We start from the raw sequence: 15,461 nt of genomic DNA on the forward strand, positions 1-15,461 counted from the left end.
ATTATTAAGGATGAACTATTTAAGTTTTTGCTGGATCTTATGGGAACGGAAGGCTAAGTAAGAACATTAATTCTACTTTTATTACCCTCGTGCCTAAGAAATCTAGATCCATTAAGATAGAAAACTTTATACCTATTAATCTAGTCTCTAGTGTCTACAAGATCATCACCAAAAATCTAGCTAATAGGCTGAGTGTGGTGTTGGATAAGTCTATTTCTACAGCTCACAATGTGGATGTTATTTTGGTGGGTAATGAGGTAGTGGATAATATTCATACAACAACAACAACAAGCCTTTAGTCCCACTAGGTAGGGTTAGGTACATGAATCCTTTCCCGCCAATTCATCCGATCGAGAGTGTTTTCCTCTATGAAAAGGGGAGAAAAAAAAGGGTTTAGTTTTAAATTGGATTTTGAGTAGGCCTATGAATAATTAATTTGAGTTTTCTAGATAAATTTGATTTATGATAAAGGGTTCTGGTGAGCATTGGTGCAAGTGGATGGGGGGTTATTTGTCTAATCTATGGTTCTCAATAGTAGTGAATGGGGAACCTATGTTCTGGTTTAGGGCTTCGAGAGCATTAGACAAGAGGATCCACTTTCCCCTTTTTGTTCATCTTAGTAGCTAATGTGTTAAGTAAAATGGTGGATAGGGTTGTAGATAGCACGATGGTAAGAGGGTTGGATGTGGGGCGAGAGGGCGTTGAGGTCTCTCATCTTTAGTTTGCAAATGACACCATTTTCTTTTTAGAAGATCATAACCCTTCTTGTAGTTTTGTTTTGGGTATCCTCAAAGTTTTTGAGAGAATTTTGGGGCTTAAAATAAATATGGGAAAAAGTGACTTAACAAATATTAATGTGCCTATGGATTGAGTTAGGAAGTGGTTTTCTATTGTGAGGTGTGGACCATGTGGTATATTAGAGTGGCCTCTGACTTATCTAGGGTTCCTGTTGCGAGGCATTCCTAAATGTGCGAATTTTTGGAATCGGGTAGTGAAAAGAGTTTCTAAGAAGTTTGATGGTTGGAAAGGGGCTTTTTTTCCTTAGAGAGTAGAATCACCCTTATCCTGGCATGCTTATCTAGTATCCCATTATATAATTTGTTGGCTTTCAAGATTACAATAAGAATTTCAATGAAGAATGAGAAAATCATGAGGGATTTCTTGTGTTCTAGTCAGAGGTTTTTGGGACCATCTACTAAGATGGGATGAGGTTTGTAGGTCTAAATTGGAGGGAGGGCTGGTTCTTGGAAATTTGCTGCCTAAAAACGTAATGTCGCCCTTTCAGCTAAGTGGTTATGGCATTTTCCCTTAGAAGATCACTCCCTTTGGTAGAGTGTGATTAGAAGCAAGTATAGGGTGGGTGAGAATGGATGGGGTACCAATGTTAGTTTGCAATATTCATCAGAGAGCCTATTTCTCAATTTTATCCCTTGTTTGCGCCTCACATTAAATTTTTGGTGAGGATTGATTCTCGAATTCGAATTTGGAAAGATCCATGGATGGGGAATGATATTCCAACAATAACTTTTCCATGTCTCTTTCATTTGAGCTTAGGGCAAGATAGTATGATTTCTTTCTTTGTGGTTGACTCGGTAGCCCTTCGATTTATTGGAATTGTCATTTTAGAAGATCTTTTAACAATAGAGATCCATTGGAACTTTTGTACTTGTTATCGTTACTGAACAATTGTTATCTTTCTTTACCTAGGGATACTTTGTCTTGGGTTTTGGATCATTTGGGGGTATATTCTTGTACATATTTTTTTTGAGTTTTTGACCCGTTCCAATTCTTGTTTTCCCCTACATTCACCTATTTGGAAGGCAAAATCTCCCCCAAAAATTAAGGATTTTATATCGATGTTTGTGCTTAATAAAATCAACACTAATTAACCTATTGCAGGTTAGGAGACCTTCGAAGGCCTTATCTCTAGATGTATGCATGCCTTATCTCAAGATGTATGCACGCTATGCTATTTGAATTTTGAAACGGAACCTTATCTATTTTTATACTATTCGGCATCTGTGGAGGAATTGTTGTCAATTTCTTTTGAGGGTTTTGGTAAAACGAAGGAGAGGGTGACACTATGGAAATATGGTACTTCTACAGTGTTGTGGGGATTATGGTTGGAGCATAATCCATGGATTTTTTCATGGAAAAAATTGAATTGGCAGCTGGTTTGGGAGAAGATTCATTACCTGGCTTCTTTAGGGTGTGTTGGGTTCAATTGCTTTGAGTGAGTTTTTTAGATATTCAGCGGGATTGGAAGAATCTTCTACTTTAGATTTTATGTTTATTTCTAGTTTTTGCTCAATTAGTTTGTTTTTTAGGGATTTTTCCAGATTTTTTAAAGGAGGAGTCTTTTTCTCCTTTCTCCCTTTATCAATGAAATCTCTTTTTTTTTATAAATAAAAATGATTATTTGCCTCACTAGGTTCACTTGCAAACTAAATGATCTAATTGCCTCCTTCTCTATGTCTATTCTTTTAGACATTAAGAGGAAGGAACAGTGGTGGCTTACTTCAGTTTATGGCCCCAATTGTCCTCGGCTAAGAGACCTTTTCTGGGATGAGCTTGCCACAGTCTTTGGTTGTGTTCTAATTTGTGTCTTGCGATGACTTTAATGTCATTAGATCTGCTAATGAAAAAGTGGGAGGCTCTAGAATCACTCCCAGCATGAGGGAATATTGATTCTTTCACTAGGGATTGTGACATGAGGGATATTCCTCTTGCTATAGCTCAATTCACCTAGTTTGTATTTTGTAATAAATAGTAGGCACTAGGATTGTTAATTTCCTTTTTTCTGTAGATTGGGAGGACCCTTCTCCTAACCTTGCACAAGAAATGCTTCCTAGAGTGATCTTTGACCATGCCCCTTAGTGCTTGAATCCAACACTAGAAAGTGGAATCCAACTCTCTGTCATTTTGAAAATATGTGATTGACACACCACAACTTTTGCACATTGGCTAGGGAGTGGTTGGGGAGTGTACTGTGGTAGGTTGGGAAGGATTTTGCTTTATTAGACAGCTGAAGTTTTTGAAGGATAAACTTAGAACTTAGATTATGGAAGCATTTGGTAATGTGCAATTTAGGAAAAAATAAATTTTACAAGATCTAAGTGTCTAAGATTGTCTAATGAATTGCAAAAGTCCTTTGTCCTCTTAAGGGAGGAGGTCAATTGGCAACAAAAGTCTACAGCAAATTGCGTTAGAGGGGGAGACCATAACATAAGATTCTTTTATCAAGTGACAAGTAGGAGGAGAAGGAGGAATTTATTAAAAAATTGGAGAATGAGAGGGGCACAATTACTAGGAACCCTGACTGCATTCAATCTTGGGGGTCGCATCACTCTTATTCATGCTTGCCTATCTTCTACTCCCTTGAACTTTCTTTTTCCAAAATGCCTATGAGAGTGGCTAAGAGGCTAGAGAAATTGATGAGGGATTTCTTCTCATTAGGAATAGGTGAATGCAATAGAGACCGTCTTGCTAGTTGGGTGACTATAAGTAGGTCCAAAAGGGAGGGAGGTTTGGGTCTCAAACTATCAGTGACTTGGTGTCCAAAAACCTCAATTTGGTGGGGAAGTGATTGTGTCACTTCCCTTTAGAACCTAATTCTCTTCCCATAAGGTTATCCGTAGTAAATTTGGAATTGTTCACAATGGGTAGGACACCAAAATTGGGATTTAATATTACCTATTCAAGTCCATGGAAATTTGTGTACCAAATTCACCATTCGTTTATCCTTGATGTTAGAATTAATGTCAGTAATAGAGAGGGAATCCAATTCAAGGAGGACCATTGGATTGAGGAGGCTCCTTTGGTCTCTAGATTTCCTCATCTCTTTTGTTTATCTTCTCTTAAATACTCCTATCTCTATCTCTGCTTTCATCACTTGCAAAAGAATTAGCATTCTTGGGGTTTTCATTCCGCGAGCAACCTCAATGAGAGAGAGACCAACAAGCTTGCTCTTTTTATCAATTTGCTACATTCTTTCCGATTCAAGTTGGGGAGTGCAACAAGAGTTTAGGGTTTGGATTTTTCTGAGTCGCTTTCTTGCAATTCTTTCCTTTCTCATTTGACTCATGCCCCTAATGTCACTCCTTTTGCCCCTTAATCCTTCATTTCGAAAGCTAAAGTTCCCCCCAATATTGAGGCCTTTTGTGGAATATATCTTTTAAAATATTAATACGAATGACTTGCTCTAAAAACATAGGCATTACAAGGCTCTTTCACCTAATGTTTGTGTCTTTTGCCTCAAGTGTGGAGAGACTTGCTCTCACTTGTTCTAACATTGTCACTTCTCTTGGGCCCTGTGGAACAAGTTTGGAATTTTTCAAGGAGATTGGGTTTGCCCTTCCTCTTTGAAGGCATTTTTCTCTTTAACTTTTAAGGGCTCGCTAGGAGGAAGAAGAAAAATTCATTGTGTCAGTGCTCGATTATGGCTATCTTTTGGTGTATCTGGTTAGAGAGAAATGCCAGAATTTTTTTACACTTGGAGACCCTCTTAACTTGCTTTGGATTAGAGTGGTGTTTCTTGCGGCACTGTGGTTTTCAATGAACTGCTTCCTTCATCATCTTCCTCTGGCAGTTTACAGCAAGATTGGGTCAAATTGCTTGAGTAGAGCTTTTTCCCTAATCTTTGTCTTCTCGATCTTTTTATTATTATTATTTTTGCTTCTATTTTTTGTTCCGAGTGGATAACCTATCCTCCATTTTTCTTCTTCCTTTTTCTTGTCATATTTTTCTTCTCTTTCTTTAGTAAGTTTCTTTGTTTATGAAAAAAAAAAAAAATTGAATATACTACACTTTATCACATACTGTTACAAGTTGAATACTTCACACTTTGTAAAGGGCCGTGTGGCACTAGCTAAAGCACTCTTGCTTAACTAAAGAGCCAAAGTATACTGCACTCTTGGCACTAGCTAAGCACTCACTCAACTAACAAAACCTATACTACTATTTATATGATGGTTACCCATCCTATGCCCACAAGACAAGCAATCACAGGCAAGCATAATGGCCTGAATAAGCTTGGGTCATGTCACATACCTTTTTCAAATTATTGAATCTCTTCTATCACAGCTTGTCACACCTGACTCTGTCCCTAAGCATTCCTCTTGCTCTTGTGGTTGTGTGCCTTTCTCTTATTTCATCTGGTCAGTTATGTCATCCCAATTTCTGGTCTACACTTGGAAACAGCATAAAACTAAGAGACTCAATCAGCAGATTCCATTGCTCCATGAGCAATCCTTTGTCCATAAATCTTGGACATAATGACTTAGATGTGTAGCTAGCCATCCTCAATTCTACCGTCAGAGGAATGCAAGAAAAATTTAATTGAGTAATTTAATCGGGTATGTAGATAATATTGTATGTAAAAATTGAAGTTATTTTTACAGGGTAAGTTTCATGCCTAAGCATTTGGCACAATTGAGGTATTTCACTATTTCTTAAGCATTGAAAGAGCAAGGACCCATGGGAATCTTTCTACCATAAGAAATACAAGCTTGACTCATTGAGTGAAACAGAGATGTTAGGGTTTAGGATCTAAACCCACAGACACTCCTATGCACATAAGACTAAATCTAGCACCTGATGAAACAGAACTACTAACTGACCACAAACATTACAGGAGGTTGGTGGGGAAATTGAACTATATCCTTGTCACCAGATATTTCCTCTGCGACTAATCAGTTCTTAGGTTTTACATGAATAAGTCATTTGCAATGTTTCTGTGTGTATATTCAGGTACCACAGCCACAGAAGGTTAAGGTCTATTTTACAAGAATCATGGCTGTAATCTCAATCAGCAATATTTGACATAGATTAGACAACAACTCCACCAGACAAAAGGTCTTCTTCCAGCTAAGTGGCTGCAGTGTTTTCATTAGCGGTGATGTTGTGTCTTGGAAAAAATAAAAAATAAAAATAAAAAGACAATGGTTGCAAGGTCTAGTTCTGAATATGTAGAAATAGCAAAGGCTCATATCACTAGACTAGCTGACAGATGTGCTAAATGACCCAGGTTGCAGCATTCCCAACCTATTGAGTCAATATGTGATAAAGATGCAGCAATCCACATCACGTCAAATCTGGTATTTCATGAGAGGAAAAAGCATATTGACATAGATTTTCACATTCTAGGCCCCTTCAACTCACCAAGGAGAAGGTAAGTATTGTAACATTGTTTCTTCTGAAGTGATATAGATCAATGCCTGGACTGATGGCGCCCCACTGGGGGGGGGGGGGGGGTGAACAGAGGGGCTTGTTCAGCCCACAGGAAAATGTTTGCAGATTGCCATGAATCAAACCCGATCAAATTATACCTAATCTGGACTACCCATTTGTAGTCAGACATCAGTTTCCTTTTATTGACTAAATTCTTATGGGGTTCTGATGTTAAATTCATGCGTATGGAGGAAGTTAAAATGCACCTCTAGTATCCTTATAGAATCCTGAATTAGGGCATCTGAATCCTTCTCATTTCCCAGCAGATAAACCACCTGCAAAAAATAAAAATAGAAATAAAGATAAAAAAACACAACAACAACAACAAGAGTCAATCACATACAAACAAATAGAACCAAAGAAAAAAAAAACAAACATAAGAAAGAAAGAAAAAAAAATGGAAATGAAATGATCCAGGAAACAAATATCTAGAAACACAAGTAACAAAATCACATCGAAGAGATGTTCAAACAACAAATTATTATAGCAGCACTTTATTTTTCCTCTCAAAGACTTTTAGTCTAGTAAATTCCTTTGTACTGGAAAAGTAAAGAGTAGAGTATTCGTACAGAACCAAACTAAATGAAATGAAACTGCCTCTTTGGTTGACAACAGAATAAGTAACATCACAATCTTATCCTATTACTCCCCATGGAAAATGGAAAGCATTAAACAAAACACGTTACGGACAATATTGTTTTATTTAACCATATGAAAAAATTAAACTCATTCCTCACTCTCATGACGCCTTAAAACAATCAAAAGGTATGGGCTGAAACATTGGATAAACTTTGATAATGAGTTCACAATGAAAAACATGCTAATTATTAACTTCCAGAACAGTAATTCTTCTCCTGTGATGTGTAAATAACAACAGTCACAAGAGAAGTAAGGGCAACAAAAAATGCAAATGAGTAGATTCACTAAGTTCCACGACTACATGTCAATCATAAGGAAAAGACGAGGTTGATAGTGCCTCAAAAGCCCCCAGTCTTGTGCTCTTGAACAATAATGGAAAAGTTTGAGTTATGACTGCAGCAACCTCATGAGATGCATTGTAGGACGAAGTCCAACTCAACCCACCAAGACTCGCCCTTTTTTTTTCTGCTTTTTGAATAACAGACCATTTGAAGTTTGTGTATCCTTCTAGGTGACTTTCAGCATCTTGTATATTTCATCTGCAGTGATGATTGTTCTTGCGACTAATAGATGATACTTTTCAAAAAAAAAAAAAGCTACATCCTCCTGCTTCAAATGCTTGACTGTATGCCAATCAACAATTGAACTAGGTTGCCCTGTTTGAAGCACAGACCCTGTGAATGTGTGTGCCTCTGCATGTGTGTGTGTGTTTGAAACATTTACAACTAAAATAATGAAAAGTTAATCAGCTTCATACATAGATAAGTATATGACAAGGGCTAATTTTTATCTTCTCTTTTTAGTTCCTTAATAAATGTGTATGCATACTTCCTGTTGCACCATAAATTCAATAGTATGATTCCAAGAGAACTAGCACATTTAAAGCTCTGGGCAAATTGTAAGGGAAAAAACATATTGGTGTATTCTTAGAAAAGCTATGTTCAAAAAATTAAGAAAAATTATTAACATGGATGTGCCACAGATATCAAACACCATTATGTCATCTTGGTTCATGGTAGTTCAGTTTAAATTTAAAGAGGAAGAAACTAAGTAAAAACTGGTAAGACAAAAATCTGACAAGAAGTTTGCAGTGATGGTTTTATAAATTGCACATACTACAAACACCAAAAGCAAATCATTAAGAAGAAAACAAAATTGTTAGTTCAAGGATTTTCAACAACATAAATGTAGCCAGGAGTTTAGAAAAGCTTATGAGAGAGTTTTTATGTTCTGGTATTGAGGAGGATATGAGGGATCATCGTGTCAGTTGGGACCTGGGAGGTGGTCAGGAGACCAAAATCTGAGGGAGGCCAGGGCAACGGTTGTTTGGTTTCTAAAAACATTTCTGTTAATGGGCAAATAATTATGGAGATTCCCCTTGGATTCTAGTTCCTTGTGGCATAAAGTAATAAAAAGTATGGTATTCATAGGAATGGGTGGGATACGAAGGGGAGTGAAATAGGTTCTCATGCATGCCTTGGAAATTTATCTCTCAGGTTTCTGGTTATTTCTTTCTTCCATTCATTTTTCTGTTGGTGTTGGGGATAGGGTTCACTTTTGGCAAGATATTTGGGAGGGCGAGAGTCGTGAGAACTTGTTGGAATACCTTGTGCCTTGATTGTACAGACTTTCATCTGTGTAGGATGCTTCTATTTCTGAATTCTATTCCTCTGAGAGGGTCTTGTTTCTTGGGACTTCCATTCCTTTAGGAGTCTCAATGAGAGAGATAGACGAGCTTACTTGCCTATTGAGCATTCTAAATCCATTCATTCTCAAAACCAGGGAGGGGATAGTAGGCGTTGGATTGGAGACTCTTCAGGTTTATTCTCTTCAAAGTCTTCTTTTGTTCATCTGACCATACCTATTATTCCCAGTCCTTTTCATCTCAATGAAATAGTGTGGAAGGCTGCTGCTCCTTTAAAGATTCAAGCTTTCATATGGACTTTGGCTCCCAATAGGGTTAATACAAATGACTGCTTGACGATGGCAAAGAAGGTGAGACTAACTGTCATATATTCCCACATTTTGAGGTGGCAAGGGCACTGTGGAATAATTTTTCCTGCCATGGTGAGGATTGGGTGGCTCGAAAGACTACGATTTAATATCGGTACAATTTTGGGGCTTTGGAAGGAAGAGAAAAAAGAAAAGGTTTTGATTATGTGTTGTTTTTGCTATATTGTGGATTTTGTCTTGAAAGGAACACTAGGATATCCAGATATTAGAAGACTCCAACGCATTTGATTTCAGAGAAATCTTCAATTTGGCTTCATTTTGGGCTTATTCTCTTGGGGTTTTTAAGGAAACCTTGCTGCCCAACATCTAAAGGGATTGGAAGACAGCATTGATGCAAATACTTTGTCTCTTTTATCCTTTTGGTTTCACTGTGAATGAGGATGGGTTGTCCTCTTTATCCTGTAAATTTTTTTATTTTCTTACATTAATGAAATTTTTGTTATCTAAATAAAAAGGCTAAGATAAAGTGGCAAGGATTTTGAGTCACTATTACTGGTTATTATTAATTTAGCATGTCTTATTGCTATCTAAGTAGGCATGAGTTAGTAAGCGTATTGTGGTCATTGTCATGTACTTGATATATATTATAAATAGAGGGAGAGGCCTATCATTGTGATTCAGTCTTCCAATTAACCCAATACTTCAATTTTTATATATGAGAAACATAACATCTATTTTTCATATAGTTAATTTAAAATTAAGATTTCTATGTGAAATTTAATTATGTTCATAAGAAACATATTACCTTTTTCAATTGCATGTATATGAGTTGTGTTTTATATTTAAAGAATATTGAAATATTGTTCACTAACATGACATATTTTTACCTAGGGGCAGAATAGTTCTGATACGCAATTCCTTTATGTATCCATACTTAAAAAATAACCTAAACTGTAATTCTTTAACTGACAATTTTATAAATACCACTTTTTTAGTTAACCATCAGTTATTTTCTTCTATATTCAAATACATTTGACTTTTCTCATACGAAAGGTACTTCTAGATCTATGACTTTATTCTTAATGTTTATCCTTTAAAAAATTTGAGTTCATTGTTCTACTGCATTATATTAATTTTTATCTAAACTTGTTTGAATTTAAATATTTTTGGAATGTTTTGTCTTCATTTAAAAGATAGAGAAAGTTTTGCCCACAAAACGATTCACACTATTCATAGTTCTATATAGAGTATAGACAAACATTAAAAGAAAAGGAATACCTAGTACACAAGATGCTCATGCCATATCATGAGTTTGGGAGGCAAGACGCACACAGCACTACCTAGTTGCATTTGAAGAGACTATTTCCATGACATAATGAAAACAATTTATATCTATGCAAAAATCACTTACTATTTTTCTATATTTCTCATATTTTTATAGCTAAAGCTCACATTTCTAAGGAAAGGATAGGGTTAACAATATTAGATCTAGGTTCAGCCACTGTGAGCACAACATAGTTTCTACTTATGCAGCTATGCTCAGCGTCAACCTGATTGGAGCCCAGCACATCGCAACCCCTAACATATCCACTCAAAAGCTGCTTTGGATCTTGAAAGATTCACAGCATCAATGCACTTGCACTCTCCCACTTTCACTCTTGCTCCCATTTGAACAAATCTCAAAGGGCCAGGATAAGCTTAAACTTATGTTAAAATTCTCCTCAATTAGGGGCAAGACAATCTGTTGGAGAATTTATGCACATTTTGACTGATATACTATTATGTTTATATAGGCTTCTAAATCTTTCATTCATGTTCTTGAATTGTACAGTTTGTCAGATAAATGTAATCCTTTGAAAAGAAAATCCAAAGCCCCATACCCCTTGCCAAACTATCAAAAAGCGCAAAATTATTACTGCATATAACCATTTTTGTCAAAATATATCATAATTTGGCATAATAATATGTTTTGACCTATGCTTTTGTTAGAGTCAAGAAGAAGGTAGATAATTCAAATCAAGATTTCCCTGGTACTGGATCCCTATGTCAAATACCCAAAGAAAATAGAAGCAAAAGATACCAGAGAGTAATGCTGTATCGGACAAGAATATATGAAAAGGCAAATGAACAAACAAACACACACACACAGAGCTTGTAAAAGCAAATGCTTGACAGAGATAAGAGACATTACAACTCCAAGATGATACATTGTATCTGCATAGTCTATATGGCCATATCCCAGAACATGCGCCTTGATCTGCATAATCATTAAGTGAAATAAATTACCAGTTTAGGTTGGAAATAAATATATGTAGTTGTTAGAGCTACTATTATATGAGTGGTTCTACTTTAAATAATTTGTGTCTTATTGTTGTTTAACTGCAAGGGAAATATTAGTCATTAATCAAATATTTAATAATGTGATAGGTTGTTTCACCTGTAACACTACGCAATTAATTCTCCATTGCCAAACAATCTTCTTTTCTCTTTTCCTATTCCGAAACCCTAGATTACATGGTATCAGAGTATATAATCAACTTCTGATAGGATTCCCCCAATTTCTATCAATGTTTGGCCTTCTAATCTAAAGATCTGTGCATGGGATAGCAGACTCAAGCTAGAACTACTATTTTCTCAAAACTTCATCTCTTGCTTCTGTCTAGTGCAGCAACGTTATAGTTGACTGCCGGGGCTGTGGCAATCGTGTTCTCTTGAAGAGTTCTTCCCCATGATATAAGGAATAGTCCATTTGTGCTATTATGTGGCTCATGCATCTTATGCCATGCCATGAGGAACATTTTTTCCAGTTAATTGATAAGAGTACTGCCATATTGTAGCATTGGACATATTCATGTTACATGGTGTGTTGAAGCCTAAAAGTTGTGTTGGTCATGTGCAAGCCTGGTATTCACATTGCCAAGCTTCAATCAGTAATTTATATCTTCTGTAGCTGTGTCCCTTCTGCTTAGTGTTTTCAGTTGGTAAATACTATGCTGTTGTGTTGATTGTTCTGCCTTTTCTTTGGTTGTAGTATCTGGATATCAACATCTAGTGCATACGTGCCAACTGCCAACTGGAAGTTTGAGGGGAGCTAATCAGAAAATTGTTAACCAAGTTCCCGTAAATCTTTCAGCTGGTCATAAGTTAGTAGGAAATGCAGAAAACTACAATTAGATTGAACAGTTATCTTGGCTCAGGCTGTGGAAGTGTCAGTAGGAGTCATGGTCTTAAATTTCCACGAAATTGTTGAAATTTCTGTCGAAATTTCCGATTTCCATCACCCTTGAAATTGAAATGGCAGTCGATTTCCATTTTACATAATTTCCATCAAAATTTCAAAGAATCATCAGAAATTTATCGAAATTTCGAAATTATAGCAAAAGGTATTGAAATTTTAACTATAAAATGAAATTTCTTCATAATTCAAATAAGAGATTTAGGAGCAAAGTGAAATTCCTCTCTTAATTTGTTTTTTCTTTATTGAAACAAAAATATTATTGCGAGGGCTTTTGAAATTATATGAGAAAATAAACTTACAAGTTACAACAACATTTTATCTAACCATTCATGTCTAAATTATCATTATTTGTAAAATAAACAATATTTAAATGATTTATGAATTTCATTTGTATTAACTAAGAATATGTTTAATGCACATTATCATATAAATATGATTGATACACATATTATATAACAGCTGTTCCATCTCATATACAACATAGATGTATTTAACTTGTAATAAATTAGTCCTAAAACTTACATTGTTATGTCTATTAACCATTCCTAAAGTTTCATGAAAGAATTCCATTCTTTACTACTTATCTCCATTATTTTTTCCAATTGAAATCGAAATAAGATAAAAAAAAAAATTCACTTTGCGATTAAGCCTCACATTTTAATCCAAGGAAGTTTCATTTTGTAATTAGAATTTCTCCAAAATTTCAAGATTTCAATAAATTTCAGATGATTCATTGAAATTTCGACCGAAATTTTGTAAGATGGAAATCAACTCTCATTTTGATTTTGAGAGTGATGGAAAGCACAGAAATTTCGATAATTTCATGGAATTTTAAGTCCATGATATCAACTATAAGAAGATGTTTTTAATCTTAAGATGGAAGATATATCTCTATATCAAATAAGGAGTGAAGGACAATCCCATCAGCCAGGAACATTATAACAGTGCTCATAGGGCAGAGTTTCTAAATAAAAAATTTTTTTATTTTTATTACCAGACAGTTATGATCCAGGAAAACCTCAGGCTATGGCTAGTGAGACTCCACCTTCCATTTTATAGTGTTTGTTTTATGCTTCAGCGGATTAGTCTTTGTGAGCCAGTTACCAAGGCTACTACAGATGTCTCGGCTTCAGCTCTAGTCACTGCATCTAGTGGTACAGTTCAAATCCCTCCCTCCCACCTCAGGGGCAGGAATGAGAGATGGCATATCTTTTAGGTATAGTAGTAATCTAACATGGTATCAGAGCAAAAATCCAAGAGCTAAAAACCAACTAAATTGTCCGCCACAACCGAAGCAAACCCACATTTATCACCACATGCCTCTCCATAATCCAAGAGAAGCCGTGGGTACCTGACAATCCAGAACCACTATCAGCCTTGCTAGAAAGAAATCTGACCTTGCTGCCATTTTTCATTCGACAATATCCTGTGTTTTCAAAAAACCAACACCACAAGCATCATCATACCTCACTGATCTGCCCGCCCTTGAAAGAGAATCTCTGATGACTACCGCACACACCCTCACATGCTGATCACAGACCAGCAGCTCCAATGTCACACACCAGAACGTGAGACAATGTAGGACTTTATTTTTGCCCCAACATAATCTATGATGGCTCAACTCCCTTCACAAGCCAAGCTAACAGGTTTGTTAGCAGATTACATTGTCCAAGAATTGAGATTTGTGTTGCTCACGCCCAAGGGTCTAGATCTACCCGTGATATCTGGTCTATTAAAGATTTTATACTCAGCCCAAGCAAGAGCAGTAAGATTCTGCCATATACCTCCTCGATGGTCATTGGTGGGATGCTGTTGACTTCTTGTTATGTTGTTCGTTTCAGCAGACATCATTGTTGGTGACCAAGAAACTGTTGGCGTGCTGTTAGTCTTTGGGATGGAGTCCATGAACCCCAAAAGTATCTTTCCTCTCATAATTCGCCACAGATTATACCCATCTTGTTCAGCCATTGGTGAACAGCATACTATATCTGTATCAGAGGAGTATTGAGGTTTCTACAATATCAGGCATCCCAACAAGCATCTCTTTACATTACATCTCCTGCTCAGAAATATGTAGCCTCCATGTCATCCAATATCTCTCCCACAAAACCTAGGGTCATGATTCTGCCACTAATAACCATATGACAGGTGTAACCAACTTTTTCTCAGCCCTCCAAGACCAACATTGAGTTATCCTTGTTCGTGAGTCCAAGACATCAGTTAAGAGAACAGGAAAAGTAAAATCCTACAGCCTCAATCTCTCATTCTTCTATTTTGTATATTCCTAAATTCTATCTGTTAGCAAGATTATGAACTATATCCTTCTTCCTTCATTCAATAGTTATTTGATATTTAAAGATGAGGAGGGCGATCGTCGAAGGACAAGAGACTAGTGCACCTTGCTACTCTGAGTTGCTATCTCCTTCTAATATACGCACTACTGCTACAACGCCACTTTGAATCCATTGTTGCCTTGGTCATCCTTCATTTGACAAACTAAAATAGTTGTTTCATGTCTGGTGTCGAAGGTGAGTCTTGTCATTTGGGAAAGCACCAAGTTTTCTATTTTCTTACAGGGTCAATAAACAGCTAGGAAGCACCGAGACCGACAAAGACACAAATATCACGTGATATTGACATGGCAATTCGACAAGTTCAACAAAATAAAGATACGACACGGCAGGTATACATTAATTTAATTAATACAATACATAGATAGGCATGCTTTTTTTCCTTTAGATGACAAATATTGTGCTAATTTTTATTTTAAATGAAATATAAACATTCATGCAAAATTATCCATTACACATTTTACAAACTACAATTATAGAATCATCAATTGCATTCATATTATAGAGTATTGGTCCAACAACAAAAAACAACTCAAAAGCATGGCTAATGGTGGGCAACAGCCATGGTTCGACAAAATTTAAAATTAAAAAAAAAATAAAGAGATAAACGTAGAGTGATAAACTAACGATTTCTTGGGGGAGGGAACTTTTGGAGGATGGAATGTCTGACAAGGTTGGCACAATGGCACTAGGGCTCCAATGTCCAACCTTTTCAATGTCAAAGAACCCCTTGACTCTCTATCTCTCACGCCTCATCTTTTTTTTATTTTTTTTATTCTATTAACAAAACTAAGGGGCAACAAGATGCAGCTTTCCAGTGCAAAAAGTGTCCAGAAGGCGTCCTCACTGTATCAAGAAGTGTTGGGAAGTGTCTCAGTTGTGTCCAAAAATAATAATAATAATAATAATAATAAAAATAAATTTTTTACATGTATGGGACACCTATCGAGGAGTGTCAAACAAGCGTCGACATTTGACATATGTTGGACAATGATACTTCAGGCTTCCAGAAGTGTCAGTGTTTCCTAGATAAATGGGCAGTCCACCCTTTC

At 36.3% G+C, this 15,461-nt stretch overlaps 1 protein-coding gene across 4 annotated transcripts in view; it reads right to left on the reverse strand.

Annotated features, from left to right (window-relative positions):
• The window catches only part of LOC131160474 (uncharacterized), a 179,143-nt gene that overhangs the window by 126,277 nt on the left and 37,405 nt on the right, over window positions 1-15,461 (reverse strand). For all 4 annotated transcript variants that reach the window (XM_058116186.1, XM_058116182.1, XM_058116184.1 and 1 more), the window contains 2 exons: window positions 11,012-11,077; window positions 6,435-6,503 (listed from right to left, as the gene is read on the reverse strand). In XM_058116186.1, the coding sequence (XP_057972169.1) occupies window positions 6,435-6,503; window positions 11,012-11,077 (135 nt within the window). The remainder of the gene's footprint in view (window positions 1-6,434; window positions 6,504-11,011; window positions 11,078-15,461) is intronic.

The sequence above is a fragment of the Malania oleifera genome, chromosome 7, assembly GCF_029873635.1.
Source record: "Malania oleifera isolate guangnan ecotype guangnan chromosome 7, ASM2987363v1, whole genome shotgun sequence".
NCBI classification, from domain to species: domain Eukaryota; kingdom Viridiplantae; phylum Streptophyta; class Magnoliopsida; order Santalales; family Ximeniaceae; genus Malania; species Malania oleifera.